The sequence below is a fragment of the Dipodomys ordii genome, unplaced genomic scaffold (assembly GCF_000151885.1).
Source record: "Dipodomys ordii isolate 6190 unplaced genomic scaffold, Dord_2.0 Scaffold1, whole genome shotgun sequence".
Taxonomy (NCBI): Eukaryota; Metazoa; Chordata; class Mammalia; order Rodentia; family Heteromyidae; genus Dipodomys; species Dipodomys ordii.
The window spans coordinates 26522366-26539792 of NW_012267217.1; the positions used below are offsets into that span (position 1 = coordinate 26522366).

Here is a 17427-nt window from a genome sequence, read left to right on the forward strand (position 1 = left end):
TCAAAGACCTAAAGATTTATATTAAGACCCATTTTTTTCCTTTGAGAGAGAGAGAGGAGTAGGCTCACAGTTTCAAAGGTATCTGTCCAGCATGGTGGGAAGGGCATGGAGCTGCAGAGAAGTTCACATGGTAGACAAAAAGCAGAGGGCAGGGGATATAGAAAGTCAAGGGCAAGATATGAAAGAAGAAACGACATTTGAATACATATCTTAGAGTTCATTTCCCTAACATCACCTTATCTGACCTTTTCTGCTTGACTCAGACATATACTAGATATTGTAAATAAGGGAAACCATGGCACCTATGTTTCTTTGGGCTTGGCTTACTTCACTTAATATAATTTTTTCCAAGCCTTTCTATTTCCTAACAAATGGGGCAATGTCATTCTTTCTGATGGAGGCATAGAATTCCATTGTGTATCTATACCACATTTTCTTGATCCATTTATCTACTGAAGGGCTGGAGGGGATGTGGACAGAAGGGAACCTTACTTCATTGTTGGTCGGAGTGTAAACTTGTTCAACCACTTTGGAAAGTAGTATGGAGGTTCCTCAAAAGACTTCACATAGAGCTCCCCTATGACCCAGCAATCCCATTTTTGGGCATTTACCCAAATGTTTTACAAACAAGACCACACTAAAGCTACCAGCACGACTATGTTTATTGCAGCATTATTTACCATAGCTAAGATATGGAACTAAGCTGCTTTTTAAAACTACTCTTCTAGTTTTTCTGGTTTCCTGTTTCCAAGCTCCTCATGACTTAACAGGTTCCAGACAGAAGAGACTTTCTGTATACACCAGAGGAAGGACCCGCTAGACACTGACTTGGCTGGAGGGTGGGAAATCAGATTCAGAGTGCCTCTTGGGCCATGGCCACTGCGGGGGTGGGGGTGGGGGGGGAGGCTGGGGACAGCTCCCTGGCGGAGGCTCCCTCTCCCATGGAGGCTGTCCCTCCCCTCCAGGGTGGAGGCGGAGCACTAATTGCGCTCTGGTCTGTCATCAGCAGGAGCCTCATGGCTCATTTGTGAGAAGCAAAGTAAATTATTTAGTCTGCGCGGTACCGAAGCGTCTCCGTGCTCAGGGCATCCCTAATGATTTGGATAAAATAATGTAATTTTCGGGCTCTGTGGAGTTCTGAAGTCCCTAGCCATTAAGGCCAATGCAAAGTGCTCTCTAGACATTAAGTGCAGGATGTTTCTTGGAATGGTTTTTGTTAGGGCCGCCTGAGAAATATGGTCCCTTCCCCATTGTTCTCCCTTAGTGCGCACAGTGGTCCTTTCCCTTAGAAGTCCCAGGTATCTGGCCCATGTGGGGGCAGTGGGAAGCCCCGCCCCCAGGCGCTGAGGTCTTCACAGAGGCCACACCTCCTCCCCACCCTCTCCCTGTACAGTCATCTCCATAACTAGTCCCGCCCCTTTTTCCCTTGGCACCCTTGCCCTCTTGCCCTTAGCCTCTTACCCCATTTCTGCATGCCTCCAACTTGTGCAGGTCGGCAGTATGCTCTCCCCCCAAGAAACTCTTTTCTGCCTGATCCATGTGTTTCTTTTTGCTGAACTTCACAGTCTTCTTGGTTTCAGAGCCACCCACTGCCCCCATCTTTAAGGATTCATTTAAACATCATATTCATGTGAGCATCAAAGTCATGTAAGCCTTGTAGAAATGCTCCACAATGCTAAGATGCTAAGTGTTCTCTCTCTGTGGCTGTCTTCCCATCTCAGAAATGTAGGTTGCTTATCATTTAGATATTGTCAAAAAGGAACTAATACACAGGGGCATAGCAATATGAATAAAGAGATATGTGAGCCAAAGCATAGGTGTAGCTACTCAGGAGGTTGAGATCTAAGGATCAAAGTTTGAAGCTAGCCTGGGCAGGAAAAGTCTATGAAACTCTTATCTCCAATTAACCACTAAAATGCTGGAAGTAGAGGTGTGTCTCAAGTGGTAAAGCACCAGCCTAAAATGAAAAGCTCAGGGACAAGGTCTAGGCCAAGAGTTCAAGCCCCAGAAGCAGTGCACATACACACACGCGCGCGCACACACACACACACACACACACACACTCACTCACTATGTGTGAAAGGATTATTGTGGGCCTGGTATACATGGAAGGAAGACTCCTAGAAGCTGTTAAGACATTTGAATGTGCTGCCCTTCCTAAACCCAGGAGCTCATAAAACAGCCTGTCCTTCACATCTCACAGGCACTGGGATCTATTCTGATGTTTAAAGCAGAGATAGTTCACAGAGATGGTAGAATTGCTGAGGGACCAAGCAGGGGAGCCTGAGGCGAACACAGCAGAGGCTACAGTGACCTGGACCACAGGGTCAGAGGTAGGGGTGTATGTGTGTGTGTGTGTGTGTGTGTGTGTGTGTGTGTGTGATTTTCCCAAATCCATAAGGTCCCCCATTCTGGGGCCATGGCTAGCCAGGGGGCAGGATCTAGAGCCACAGAACATCCAGATGCCATCAGAAATACACTCTGCAGAGCTAATGGGGAGAAATGGCCTTTGGTCCTTTTCTTCCAACTTTCCATGTCCCACCTGTACCAACATGGTGGCCTGAGTTTCAGGGTACTGAAACACTTCACCCTGCCCCATAGAGAACAGCAGAGGGAGAGGCAAGGAAGAGAACTGAGGGCAAATAGAGCTGCTCAAGAATATCTCTCACTGGGAGAACTATCCAATGAAATAGTCTGACAGAAGTGTGTGTGTGTGTTTCTGTCTGCCTGTCTATCTGTCTCTGTGTCTGTATGTCTTCACATAGGGTGATATTTTGCGACTGACTTACCTCTTCCCTTCCTCTTCTTTTCCCCAATTTTCCCCATGCCTCAGTGTCCCAAATATTCCCAGATTTTCTGTTCAAGATGAATCATTGTCCTGTGTACAGATGGCAATAGAGGACAGACAGTACCCAACTCAAGCCATGTTTCCAGTACTACTTTTGGGTTATTTTTGGTTATTTTGGAAAAGGAGGCTTGAGGACTTTTCTGCTCCTTCGGGCTGTGAATGGTGATCCTCCAGACCTCTGCCTCTTGAGTAACTAAGAGTATAGGCATGAGCTGCCAGTGTCCAACTCAACTTTTCTATTTCTGCAAAAAAATTATTGAGATTTCAGTAGGGATTATACTGACTCTATATATCATTTTGCATAGCACTGGTATCTTGGCAATATTTCTTTCAATTTCTCAATTGAAAGAGTTAATGTATATAATGGAAATGTATTTCCACTTATTTCTGTCTTCCTTTAATTTATTTTAGCAATGATTTGAAGCCTTTAGGGCAAATGTCTTCCATATTCTTGGTTAAATCAGTTACTAAGTATTTTATTCTTTTGATGTTTTGTGAATACAACAGTTTTTCCTTTTCCTTTTTTTTCTTTTTTGCTTGTATCAGGGCTTTAAATCAGAAGGTCCCCTATTCTCTCTGCTTGTTTGCTCACAGCTGGCACTCTATCACTTGAAAAAAATACATCCAGCCTGCCTTTTTGTTGTTGTTGTTGTTGTTGGTCATGGGGCTTGAACTCTGGGCCTGGGTGGTGTCCCTCAGTCTTCAGCTCAAGGCTAGCACTCTACCACATTGAGCTACAGCTCCACTTTTGGAGTCTCATGGACTTTCCTGCCGGGGCTGGCTTTGAACTGCAGTCCTCAGATCTCAGCCTCTAGAGATGCAAGCCACGGCGCCCGACTCAGCCTGCCTTTTTGCTAGTTTATTGGAGATAGAGTATTGGGAACGTTTCTGTCCTGGACACCTTCTAACTGAGATCCTATGGATCTTAGCCTCTGAGTAGCTAAAATCATAGGTGTGAGCCATACCAGGCAAGCCTTGCTCTACCACTGAGCTTCAATCCCAGCCTATTACTGCAACTTTATATCCAAGAAACGATCAGGGTTTGAAGGATGAGGATGGTGAGAAATGGATACATCTGTGACATATTTTGTAGGTAAAAGGTCTTCAATGTGGGTTGTAGGAGAAAGAGAGTCATTAAGGATGGCATCTAGTTAACTGGCTGAACTGGTACCATTGGCTTACATGGGGAAGATAGGAGAACGTAGACTTGGGACAGAAAGGAGCCATATTAAATTTGGACCATATTAAATTTGGCAATGTTTGAGGATAGTAGAAATATATAAACAAGAGGAGAAGGATAGAAAGCAGTTAGAATACAGATCTTTTGGGGAAAGCTCACCTCTATAAATGTGGTGGAAAAGTAATTGACAGAAGGAGAGACAAAGGAGAAACAATGGAGGGATAAAGAACCAAGACCCTTTGCTCAGGCCAGATACACTGATGAGACGAAAAGGAACCAGAATAAGAAGGAGAAAGTTTCAAGAATGCACCCACGGTTAACTACGCAAACATCAGAAGAAGGAAGATGAAATCTAAGAAAAGACACCTTCCATGAGCAACAAGGAGAACAATAGTGCCGCACTCTTACTGAGAAGTTTCAGCAAGATGAGTAAGGCCTCTGCCTGAGAGAGGTGAGGAAGCAAGAGGCCAAGGGAGGAGAGGGCGGAAGTGGGGGTGGGGGCTCTCAGATAGCACCACAGCGCTGGATGAGCATGCTCAAGACTGGACAGATGTTAACTCTTCTCCCGGAAACAGAATCCATTTAAGAGAACTAAAAGCATATCATATCCTGTTGATCTCTTTGAAAGATGTTAATAAATACTCAAAAAGCTGGTATTACAGAGGAGTTTACTTTCATGCTCTTTTTGTGAAGAAGCAGCCCCCACCAAGAAATCTTCCAAAGAAGGAAATCAGCACCAACCCCCATACCAACTAATGCTACAAAAGACTGACTAAAAGTTCCTTCTTTTCTTCCTGTTGGCTGACACTGTTCAGAACTATTATTGGCTGTTTCATTTTTCTTTTAAATGAGCAAGCTGAATGACTGGGAGGAGAAAGGCAGAAAAGAGAGAGAGAGGCAGACAGACAGAGAGAGACAGAGAGAGACAAAGAGACACAGAGACACAGAAACAGAGACAGAAACAAAGACAAAGACAAAGAGACGGACACAGAGAAAGAAACTACAGAAGCCAGGAAGTACGGAACCTACAGGTGGGCATTTTCTTTTGTTCTTGTTGTTAATTTACTGTTGAGAATTACGTCTTGGTAATCACTCATTCAGAAATAATTTGTGAAAAGTAAATTCATTTTGTTCACCTATAATTTGTTTTCTGTTGTAATATCTTGTAATCTTAAAATGCAGAAGGTAGCAAAATCTACCACAGAGTCAGCCTTTATCGGCATTTTTTGGGGTATTTCCCTGTGTGTGTGTGTGTGTGTGTGTGTGTGTGTGTGCACGTGCATGTGTAAGTTTAATTGATTTTCATAGCTATATCTATACAGATGAGAGAGTTTATATCCATTTCTTCCGCTAACATCTTATACTATATCCATGTTGCTTGGGGTGCTTCATAATCACAATTTTAAATTGCTGTATAGTGTTACATTGAAATTTACTGTGCCTTACTCAAGCATGTTCTATTATCATATTCTGCTTTTCCCATATCACACCTTCTCTACTAGTCATAGATTGGGTCATCTTATTCCATAAAATATATATGTTTCTTCCACTTAGAACCTTGCTTTGTGGGAAGGGGCAATTCAATATGTGAATGCTCATTTTGGTGGGTTTGTTTGGAGTATGTAAGTGAGGTGCTGTCACCTATTCCCCTTTGGACCTCCAAAGTATTTTTTACCTGTAGCTGTCCATTCAACCAGAATAACCTGACTCTGAGGAGATTGGGCGGGGGGTGGGGGGAGGGAGGGAGAATCAGTTCAGTCTGTCATCTGCAGTGTTCGTTTTTATAAAGCCCCATGATTTTAACAAGTGATTGGTATAAAAACAGCTAACCTTGATTATTAGAAATATTTCCTTGTCTCTGGTGCATATCTGAGAACCATGTGTATTAAGAAAAAAGGGAATATAGCTTGTCAGGCTACCTAAACTTCTCTTTTAATACTATATAAATAATGCAAATTATAGAGCTGATTTGTGGGATCCATAAGACTTGTAGCAATTTCTGTCATCTACCTCAACCACTTATACTCTTAAAATGAAAATCTACTTGAGAGCAATTTGCTAATGCATTAAGAAGGTAGATTTGAAACCCGGCACAGTGGCTCACATCTATAATACTAGCTACTCAGGAGTCTGAGATCTCAGGATTATGGTTCAAAGCCAACTCTGGAGGAAAGTCTGTGAGACTCTTATTTCCAGTTAATCACCAAAATGCCAGAAAAGGAGCTATATAGCTCAAGTGATAGAGTGCTAGCCTTGAGCAAAAACTTTCAGAGACAGCACCCAGGCCCTGAGTTGAAGTTCTAGGACTGGCACAAAAAAAGAAAGAAAGAAAGAAAGAAAGAAAGAAAGAAAGAAAGAAAGAAAGAAAGAAAGAAAGAAAGATTTTCTAAAGCTTGAGAAGTTAGAACCCAGAGAAGTTGAAATTCTAAATGTATCAAAAGGAAGCACAGTATATGTTAGTAATTACCAAGATACTTAGATTTCCTTTTTCTTACAAATTTTTCTAGATCCATCAGGAAATGGGTGTTTAATAGATGACCAATCCAAAGACTCCATGGGAACAGCATAGATGGCTGCTAGTACCCAGAGGCAGGGCTGACCCAGGCTGTCCAAGAGTGCTGTACATGACACTAACCTTCCTTGGACCCCTGTCCTCATAAGGAAAGTGGCCAAGTTTATATTGAGGCTGTATTCTGCATTCTCTTCTCATTAATTGAGAGCAAATAAAAGACAGGCAAATCAGATGGATACATCTGCTGTTGTATTCATAGCCTCTAGCTTCTAGTGCTTTGATTCAACCAAGCTTGATGACTATCACCTCAATTAAATTTCTTCTCATTTTCATTTACTGGAGAAGAGCAACTGTTTAATATTATTGGTGGATATAAACATTTGGGTAATACCTTTTAATTTTATCTTTTGCCTGTATTAGGTTTAAACTCAGAGCTGCATGCTTAGCAAGCATAGCACTATATCCTTTGAGCCATGCCACTAGCCTAGATTTTTTTTCTGATTATTTTGGAAATGGAGTCCCAGGAATTTTCCTACTTGGGCAAGCTTTACTCTGTGATCCTTAGGATCTGAAGCTCATGAAAAGCTAGGATCACAGGTATGAGCCACTGGCTCATTTATTATTTATTTACCAACATCCGTTCATTTGACTGATGCAATGGCCTTAAGCTCTGAAAAGTGTAATTCTTATTTTAAAGGGAACAAAGATAAAGCACAGAGAACGTAGGATATTTACCAAGGTAGAATCAGTAGTGGCCCAATCAGATTGAGCCCAGAGACCTAGTCTTCCTTACAACTTCAATAATAGCTATCCCATGAAACTGATTAAACAAATGTTATTATGTCTATATGTAATCTTTAGTCAGTCAAATGTGGACACTGATGTTTATTACCTGGCAAAGAAAGATGGCCATGACACAGTGAAGAGAAAAAAGCAGCATACAAAAGAAAAATCTACAATCATTTTTATCTAACAATAATTGTGTGTATTTGCAGGGAGAAGTAAGGAAACATACATTAAGTTTAGATATATTTGGTTGGCAAAATCAATAATTTAGATTTTATTCACCTATATTAACTTATTATTTATCATTTATTTACATATTTATTCCTCTTACCCCAAACACACTACTATTCTCATACAAATACATATAATAATATACATATATAATATATAGTTATACTATATGTACATATAGTTAAGTAGAATTGTTCAAATCTTTCTGGTTAATTTTTCTCTGGGTTCCAAGTCCTTTCACATAACCAAAAAGAAGCCTCCTATTTCATTCCCTGAGTTTTGCACGTTATTAACACATTGAATTGTGATTAGTAGCTAGCACTGGCTTAGTACTTAACATGTGTCAGGAACTACGCTAAGTTTGTCATAGACAGCTTCTTCATCAATTCTCACTCTAATCCTCCCTTGACAAACAAGAGTTTTAAAACCCAAAAGGGTGAACTAATAAGCGTGACAAAAAGGCAGATCTGAGACTTGAGCCCAGTTCCCCTCTAGCCTAAAATCTCATGCTTTCATTAATTACACCATCCTGCCTTCCTGTCCACCTGCAATCTGGGAGGAACTAGTCAAAATTTCCCCAAGCATGGTTAGTACGTGCGTATTGCACACTCAGGATTCCTCCTGTGTTTTCAGTTTGCTCTGTGCAGCAATCCTGGGAGATGTGCCAGTCTCCTAAAGCTAAGTCTTTCCTAAAGGTAAGTGCCTTCTAAGCATTGTGGCATTATCTTTAGAACTCTGGCTAATGCTCCGGCCATGCTGGGAAATGCAGAGGAAAAGCAAGCATTTTTGCTGTGATAGCTCAGCTTTGCTGCAGAGCTTTTTCAAATCCTCTTTAGAAACCCCTAGTGCTGTCTGTGTGTCTCTCTCAGGGCCCTGACTACTTCCTTCCTTCTGTTAGAGTTACTTATGAACTGTCTCATCAGTTCTATTGGGGCAGGAGTTTCTGAAGGTAGAGTCCTTGCATCGTACTCAGGACATGAAATCCACTGAGCAAAAAACATGTAAATAAATCTACTGGGGGAAAAATGTGCCAGTAAATCAGTGCACCAACAAACATGTGGGCTTTCAGTTACATATTTATCTCTGTTGAGTTTTATCTAACCTCTTTCTATGGATCCACCCCTGGGAAAAATACTAGTTTTGACAATATTTAAGGAAATCCTCTCCTACTGGACTGAAGGCTTGGAAGACCTGTGGCCTGGCTCTTTTGTAAGTCTGGTTGTTGAGGGCCCCAAAATAAAGGCCTGAGCAGTAAATTGAATGCCAAAACTTCTGAACTTGAAAAAGTCCTCAGGAAAAGTCTGGGCTACACACAAAACCTTTTGCCTTTATAAAGTTCAAAGTCCTCTAAGGAGGGAGCTCTCAAAGAAGCAGGAGAATGAGAGCCCAGGAAGACCAAGAAAGGAAGAGAGAGTAGAGAGAGGAAGAGGAGAAACTGTTCTAGAACTCTAAAGATGAGTATACTAGGAATATTCTCAGTCCACCATTGTTCCTCCTAGCATACATAATTAAAACAAGATTAGTTTATTTTTTTGGGGTGGGGTCCAGTCATAGGGCCTGAACTCTGGGACTAGGTGCTGTCCCTCAGCTCTTCAGCTCAAGTCTAGCGTTCTACCACTTGAGCCAAGCGCCACTTCCGGCTTTTTCCTTTTTGCTTATGTGGTGCTGAGGAATCGAACCCAGGACTTCATGCATGCAAGGCAAGCACTCTACCACTAAGCCACCTTCCCAGCCCCAAGATTAGTTTATTTTAATCTTGAGAAAAATATTATTTCCCACACTTTTCCTGAGAGCCTGTAGACATCAGAAACTATCGTATAAAGAGTTTCTGAAGGCTTCATGAATTCTTTAAAGTTCAGTTGATTTTATTTCAAAACTTGTTTCAACAGTAACTCTGCTCTCTGGTAACTTCTCTGAGAGATTTGAAGGTGACTGCCCTTGTTAATTATAATAGGCACAAATCCCTTGTTGTTAGCTTGTGGGCACAGAATCAGAAAAACAATTTGCTACCTTGCTTCCCTTCAAGATATAGACAACACTGCCTCCTACCAAGTGGAGAACAGAGGACCATTTGGGTTCCTTCTGAGTCTGGCTCCTGCCTGTCTTTGACCTTGGTATTCCTGTTCCTAAAACTTAGATTTGAATTTCAGAGACAGAAAGTTTTTCCCCCTCAAAGGAAAGCATATCAACAGCTTTATTTTAAAAAAAAAGATCAGAATATATTTATCATGAAACCTAAAATGAGTATCTTGTTCTTGAAGGCTGGTGTCCTCTCACACATGTGGATGCCAAACCTCTGCAAGGCCTCAACTCTCCCTCCCCCTTTTCCTGGGAATCAATAGCAATCTGAGAGCTGTTTTCTCTTAAAGCAACACAAGCATGAATCCAATTACAAAAAGATTCCAGTTTTAAGGGCATGGTTATCTACAAATGTGTCCCTCATTCATAGGCTCCTTTTTGCACAGGAAAAAAGAATCTCAGGAAAGGAATATCAGTGAAAAATGTGAGAATAGACCAATAAAGATTATTGAGGAAAAAGTTGGTCAGCAAGATACAAAGGCTTGCACCTATAATCTTAGCTACTCAGGAGCCTGAGCTCTGAGGATTGTGGTGTAAATCAAGTCAGGCCAGAAAGTCTGTGAGACTCTATCTCCAATTAACCACCCAAAAGCTGGATGTAGAGCTGTGGCTCAGTACTAGTGTTGCATGAAAAAGCTTAGAGACAGTGTTAAGGTACTGAGTTCAAGCCCCCAGTACCAGTGTGTGTGTGTGTGTGTGTGTGAGCACACACATATCCACAGCAGCTACTGTTAAGGTCAGTCCCAAGGGCATACCTATGAGATCTAACATTTTGATTCATACTTTCTAACCTTTTTCTTTCTCTCTCATGCTGCTCTTTACCTTAATAGCAGCTCTGGTGATATACATCTTGGTGTGTCTCTTCTTCTGTCTTTCAATGCACAGTCTATTTGTGGTTTAGATAGTATATTACATATGTTCTCCTATCTGGGCTAAGTTCTCCTTTTTGTGGAAGGAGGCCACATCCTTTGTGTGGTGTGTACATCAGTACTACATACAAACTGGCCCAACTGTCAAGGTTTCAAGAAGGCCTGGCAGTCTTAGGCAGAGTTCAGACAAGGACGGTTTCTCCTAGTAATTCTCATGGGCTAGAGAAAGCACTTGAGAGGGAAGGAAGAATGTATAACTAAAGGGCACCTGAGACGCAGTAGCTAAGAGACATCACTTTGAAGCTGATAATTCAATCATGATGATTTGCAGAAAAATTTCTAATAAACCTTAGAATTATACCATAGAGTGTTCTTGGTCCTTAGAGCTAAAATAAGATGCCAAGATGATGAACTTTAGAAGTTATTTGTGAAGGGAGGCTACTGCATTTTCTCTTAGCCTAGCTAGCACTTTTGAATATCTCTGTCAACTGCACCCCCAATCCTGGTGGATTTCTGAGGAATCTGGAGATGGTAAAGGGTAGATGCGAATTTCTACTTATGGAAGAACCAAGATTGGACAATTACAGGAAAGAAATTCCTTGGTGTACTTGACACTCCACAGGGATCCCAGTCATTGTGATAATTGCACATTAACAACCCCCCCCATCCTTCCCATAAGGACTCACTCTGCTCTTCCTCAATGAAAAGTAGACTGGGTTCAAAGACTTGAACCCATCAAGCCATAGAACCCCATGAACAAGGCCTGAAATTTCTGATGAGCTCCAGGGCTAATGAAGACAAGTTAGGTAGGTTGGAATCCAAGAGAAGAGCAGATGAACTTTGAGACTTCCAAATGTGGCTGGCATATGAGCTAACAGAGCTCTGAACAAGAGGGAGAAAATAAGACTCCAAAATTCTGTACAGGTCCTCCAGGGAAACTTCAACCTTCCCATAGTGGGGAAAGACCAGACCCCTGTCCCCTGTCTTTCTGATAAGGCCCTCCATTCTCAGAACTATTGTGAATCTTAACCATAAAGAGAAAGGAAATTGGAGAATTCCTTCTGTAAGGTTTTCAGCACCACAAATGCTTAGTTAATGAGCATTGGTTACAGCAGATCTGCCAGCAAACCTTTCCTCACTGGGCCAAGAGGCTGACTTCCTGTTTATGCAGTGTGCAGAAGTAAATGACATTCAGTGAGCAAAGGGTCAGAAGCTTAGTGGCGTATAAAGTGGTTTGCTCTTTGAGAATCGTTGAGGCTTTCCCCCCCCCAAGTCCTGGGGCTTGAACTCAGGGCTCCTGCACTGTCCCTGAGCTTCTTTGCTCAAGGCTAGTACTCTACCACATAAGCCACAGCACCACTTCCAGCTCTTTCTGTTTATGTGGTGCTGAGGAATGAACCCCAGGGCTTCATGCATACTAAGCAAGTACTCTACCACTAAGCCACATTCCCAGCCCCTCTTTGAGGCATTTTGAGGGTAACAACTTAGAGGAAGAATCTAAACAGCAAAATTCTCCAAGGTGCTGAGTCCATAAAAACAGGCCTGTGGGGTTCACTACCTTCTTCTACTCTGAAAGCCCAGAGACCAGCTTAGTTCCTCATTCCAAAGAAGTAGCAATCTCCGTTGTTTCTGCCTATGATTCTGTTTTGATCACCAAGAACTTAATTGACTTTAAGCATTTGGGGAAAAAAATTGGAAATATAAGCCCATTTCTGGTAGGTCAGAAAGCTCTATCAAGCTTTTCTTTTTTCTTTTCTTTTTTTTTTTTGGGTCCGGTCATGGGGTCTGGTCCTGCGCGCTGTCCCTCAGCTCTTCAGCTCAAGGCTAGTGCTCTACCACTTGAGTCACAGTGCCACTTCCAGCTTTTTTCTTTTTTGCTTATGTGATGCTGAAGAATCGAACCCAGGGCCTCATGCATGCAAGGCAAGCGCTCTACCATGGAGCCACCTTCCCAGCCCCAAGCTTTGCTTTTCTAATGTTACTTTGGGGTGGTTTGGATATCAAGACTAGACCCTCAGTGATACTTCTCTGTTTGAAGGGAAGGCTGTGTTGGTTTGAGTAAGAAATGACTCCCACAGGCACAAGTGTCATACCCTTGGTCTCCAGCTGGTGGCAAAGTTTGGAGGGGCTGTGGAACTTTAAGGAGCAGGGGACTAGCTGGAAGAAGTAGGTTACTGAAGGTGTGTCCCAGGAAGTTTCTTGCCTGGCCCCTTCCTGTCTCATTCTGCTTCCTGTCTACCATGAAAAAACTATTCAGTGACAAGCGCCTGCTGCCATAGTGTTCTGTTCAAACGTATGGGGCCAAGCATCCATAGAATGAACCCTGTAAAATCCCCTTCCCCCTTTTTTGGTGCCAGTCCTGAAGCTTGAACTGAGGCACTGTCCCTGAGTTTATTTTTGCTTAAGGCTAGTGCTCTACTATTTGAGCCACAGCTTGACTTCCAACTTTTTTGGTGGTTAATTGGGAAGAGTTTCACAGACTTCCCTGCTTGGGGTGACTTTGAATCTCAGTCTTCAGATCTCAGCTTCCTGAGTAGACCCACCAGTAACTGGAAAGTCTTCCATCTTTTATTTTTTAAAAATTTTTATTGTGAAAATACCGTACGGAGGGGTTACAATTACATGAGCAAGGTAATGAGTACATTTTTTTATCAAGCATTGTTGCCTCCTCCTTTGTTTCCCCTTCCTATCCCTTCCCATCCCTCCCCCAGCCAAAGTTGGAAAGTTTGTTTTTCGACACAATGACTTGTGCATCTCATTGTTGCAATAGGTCCACCTGTATCCCTATTTAAATGGCTTGTTTTTTCCCTTCGTCTTACTTCTTTTAAGTTGTTTATGTCAGGCATTTTGGATACAGAAACACAAACGTAATGGACACAGGAGCCACCTTAGCTCAGTGCCCTAGGGTCTCTTGGGTTTTGTATTGTGGAACTGACACTTCTAGAAGGTTGCATTCTTTCTGAACAACTTCAGGGAACTAATTTTAGCATTCTTTGCAATAAAAACAGCTGGTACTTAATGTGGATCTTTCTCTGGTGCTTTCTGTGGTCCAGACTTTGGCTTAAGTGCCATTCACATTGCTTCATCGCATCTTTCCAACAACACTGTAAATATTGTTATCCTGTTTCCCCATTTCACTGGAAAGGAACTAAGGCTCAAGGCTTAGATCTAGAAAGTGAAAGGACCAGGATTCAAAACCCAAGTCTGTGTTCTTTCCTGTTCCTCTCAAACTGTTCCTATACAGCTGAGAGCAACTAATGTCCTTCCTTCCACCACAGTTTAATATAAAATTATCTCTCAGCCAAAGCCCTGAGAAAATCTTATCTCCTTAGTATTTTTCCTAAGTCCTAAATTTGAGGTTTAATAGCAGCATCATTGATTGCTCACCCTGAATGAGAAAGCATCTATTCATTGTGCCATTTACAGATGAAGAAACTGAGGCACAGATGATAAATGATGTGCCTAAGACCACACAGCTAGGACATGGCAGATTTGGCTCCATTGCCTTCCACCAACCCCCTCCTCTGAATAATTCTATGAATTGTAAAAAGAATATTTTATTGGAAACTTCATGATAAGAGTATTTTATGGGCAGTTCTATTTTTGCTCTTTGAGCTAAAATCTAAGTTATGTTCTAAAGTTTTGGGGTAAAATAAAGAGCCTTGTGGTGGGGGCAATAGTGACTTGTAGAGTAGGTTCTTAAAGCAGAAGCTTCTTATTTGAAGAATTCAAACTCATAACAGTGAGAAGGAGAAGAAAACTAATGGGATTGAGCCTTCTTGTGGATTCAAATCCTATCACTTGTGTCTAACATGTGAGATTTAACATGTTGTAGTTACATTCGTTGTTGAATGATAGTTTACCAAGCTCACCCAAAATGGTGCTTTGACAGACTAATGCATACAAATTCAGTAGAACACAGTCTCTTCTGGTAAATCTGATTATCTAGAATAGTCAACTTGATACCTGTGCCCAGTATATTCCTACTAAAGCACAGGAAGAACTCATTTCATGTTACAGTGTCTTATTCGTAAGTGCTGTAGGAACATCAAAAAAAGTGAAGAGGTTCAGGGCAACTATCAGTCATGTAAAATGACATACAGTAGTAGGTAATAGAGAGGTTGAAGAAAAGGATTTGACTTGGGAAGTTGGGGATATTGACAGCTGGGAAAGGGTAATGGAAGGGAAGATGGGCAGGGCAGAGGCCAAGGAAAGCAACCTGGAAAGCATAGCAACATGCATAAAAGGTAAACCAGTTGGGGTCGTGGAGAACTTGCCTAGCGTGTACAAGGCTCTGAGGCTGATAACCAGCATCACACACACACACACACACACACACACACAAACACACACACACACACACACACACACGAGCAAATTCAAGCCTTGGCTGTCTGGTCTCTAGGAACATTAATGTAACCACAATAACACCAGCTCCATAGCCTTCAAATTGCCTTTATATGTTTTGTTACATTGGCTTCTCTCAGAGCCCTCTTCAGACTTATTGTTGGAGGCACCACTATCTAAGGCTAGTCAGTTAGAAAATAGTGAACCAAAACCAATAGGATGAATTAAAACTGGCAATGGAGTCAAAAGAGCTGAGCAGGCAGGAAATGGAAAACTGTGAGCGTTCAGAAGTCAGAGAAGGAGTACAGGTTTTGAATATGTAAAGGACAAATTCCATGAAGCAAGTAAGGAGGAAGTTGAAGAAATGACCAGTAGAGTGGTATGAAACAAATCACCTTGTTTTAGTTATGTCAGTTTCAGCAGAGAGCCTTGTTTGCGAAAGAAGGGATGGAGCAGGTGTTTTCTAGGAGGCTCATATTTGAAAGTTTGGTCTCTGGCTGGTTTCAGTCATTGAGAGGTAATTGGATCATGAGTAGTCTGACTTCCTTGATGGTTTAATCCATTGGTTGGTTAATAATGAATGGCATTATTGGGAACTGGGCATTATTGGGCCTGATTGGAGGAAGCAGGTCACTGGGGAGGGGTGTTCTTGAAAGGTATCTGTTTCCTGGATTCTCTCTTTCTCTCTGTCTCTCTTCCTCACACTCTTTCTCTCTCCTCTCCCCTCCCCCTCCTTTCCTTCCTCTCTCCCTCTCATTTTCTCCCTCTCTCTCCTCCCCCTTCTCCCTTTCCCTTTCTCCTCTCTTCCCTCCCTCTCATTCTCTTCCTTTCCTTTCTCTGTTCTCTCCTCTTTGCTCTCTTTCTCTCTCTCTCCCTCTCTCTGAGCAGCCATGAGGTGAGCAGCTCTGCTCTACTATACCCTCCTGGCTGTGATGGTCAGCCTCATTCATCTCAGGGCCAAAGTGATGGGACCAAGTGACTGTGGACTGAAAACTGTGAAATTGTGAGTCAAAATCAAACAGTCTTCTCTTACATTGTTTTGGTCAGGTGTTTTAACACATCGATGGAAAGTGACTAATATAGCAGGGCAGGTATGTTGTGTAGATTAGGAAAAGGAAGATGAGAAAGAAAGGATAACACTCTACTTATTGATTTAGGGAGTTCAGGTGTAAAGAAACAAAAAGAAATGAGACAGAATTTGAGCAGGTCCCAGGATGAGATGGTGGGGAGGAAATTTACATTAGCTTGACTGATTCTATGCAGAGCACATACATTTTCTCCAAACAATTCTAAGGCTGTGGCTTTACTGGCTTTGTTTTGAAGCTCGGAGAACCAAGCTTGCAGAGTTAGGAAGTGGGAGGGTTGGGAGTCAAACCTGTTCTATTGGGGTTCATATAGTACTTAGAGTACTTCCCCCTTATCTGCAGTTTCAAGTTAACACTGATCAACCATGGCTCTAAACTGTTAATGGAAATTTCCAGAAATTATTCATATATTTGAAATTCTGCACTGTTATGAGCAGCATGATGAAATCTCACACCACCACCCTCTGTAATGTCCAGATGATGAATCATCCCTTTATAAAGCATATCTGTGCTGTATAGACTGCTTGCCTGTTAGTCTACTTTATTATCTGCTTCTGTGATCAGATTAACAATGGTGATACTGATACAGCAGTACTTCTGTCCAACTAGTTCTTTTTTAAAGCTTAATAGTAGTCCTAGAGTGTGTGGTGGCACACACCTGGAATACTAGCACTCAGGAGGCTGAGGCAGGAAGAACCTGAATTTAAGACCCACCTGGGATACATAATGAAACTTTGTTACAACAAATAATGTGTAATGATAATGGTCTCAGAGTAGAAGAGGAGTGATGCACAAGAGATACTGGCAGAAAATGGGAAGGATGGGTGAATTCTGATGCCACATGGCAATGCTGCAAGGCAAATGGGAGGAAATAATACGCATTGGATGTGGTACTCACCAACCCTAGTTTTATAACCAAGCATTCCAAACCAAATGTCAGATCCATCCACTCTAATACATCAAAAAGGGACAAGTTTGTGATGGAGGTCAGAAAAAGATTTATTCCATGGTATGGACACGTCGTGTGAAGAGGCCAAGTAATTAGCAGTCTGGCTCATCTTTTGGGTACAGATAAGAGCTTTAAGTTTCAATAGGAGAAACACTGGGGCAGAGTGACAAGACAAGTACACATAGTCCAGCAGTCCTAGGCAAAGTATGGTCTGGCTATCATTATCTCAGCTCTGGCTCTGTAGGGGTTCCAGAGGAGTTGTCATTGCTGTCATCACTTGAAGGGAGTGCTCTGGTTCCCAGGAGGTGACAAATCCTGTCTCAGGATGCAGAGGTATCATTGGAGCTCACTGTCCTCCTCTGGGAGGTGCTGCAGCAGCTTTGCTTGGAAGTGGCCTTGCTCCTTTGTGATGATGGTGGTGATATCCATCAGTCCTGTCCTTCCTGGAACTCGCTTTAGTTGCAGGGCCATGAGACACTGGAAGCAGGAGGCCAAGCTTTTCCCCTGCTGGTAGTTATTCTTTGGACACATGCAGGCCCAA

At 42.2% G+C, this 17427-nt stretch overlaps 1 protein-coding gene across 1 annotated transcript in view; it reads left to right on the forward strand.

Moving 5' to 3' along the window:
* Positions 1 to 4600: 4600 nt before the first annotated feature.
* The window catches only part of Cysltr2 (cysteinyl leukotriene receptor 2), a 30232-nt gene continuing 17405 nt past the window's right edge, over positions 4601 to 17427 (forward strand). The window contains exons 1-2 of the mRNA XM_013018537.1: positions 4601 to 4947; positions 4980 to 5059. Of these exons, the coding sequence (XP_012873991.1) occupies positions 4876 to 4947; positions 4980 to 5059 (152 nt within the window). The 5' untranslated portion in view covers positions 4601 to 4875. The remainder of the gene's footprint in view (positions 4948 to 4979; positions 5060 to 17427) is intronic.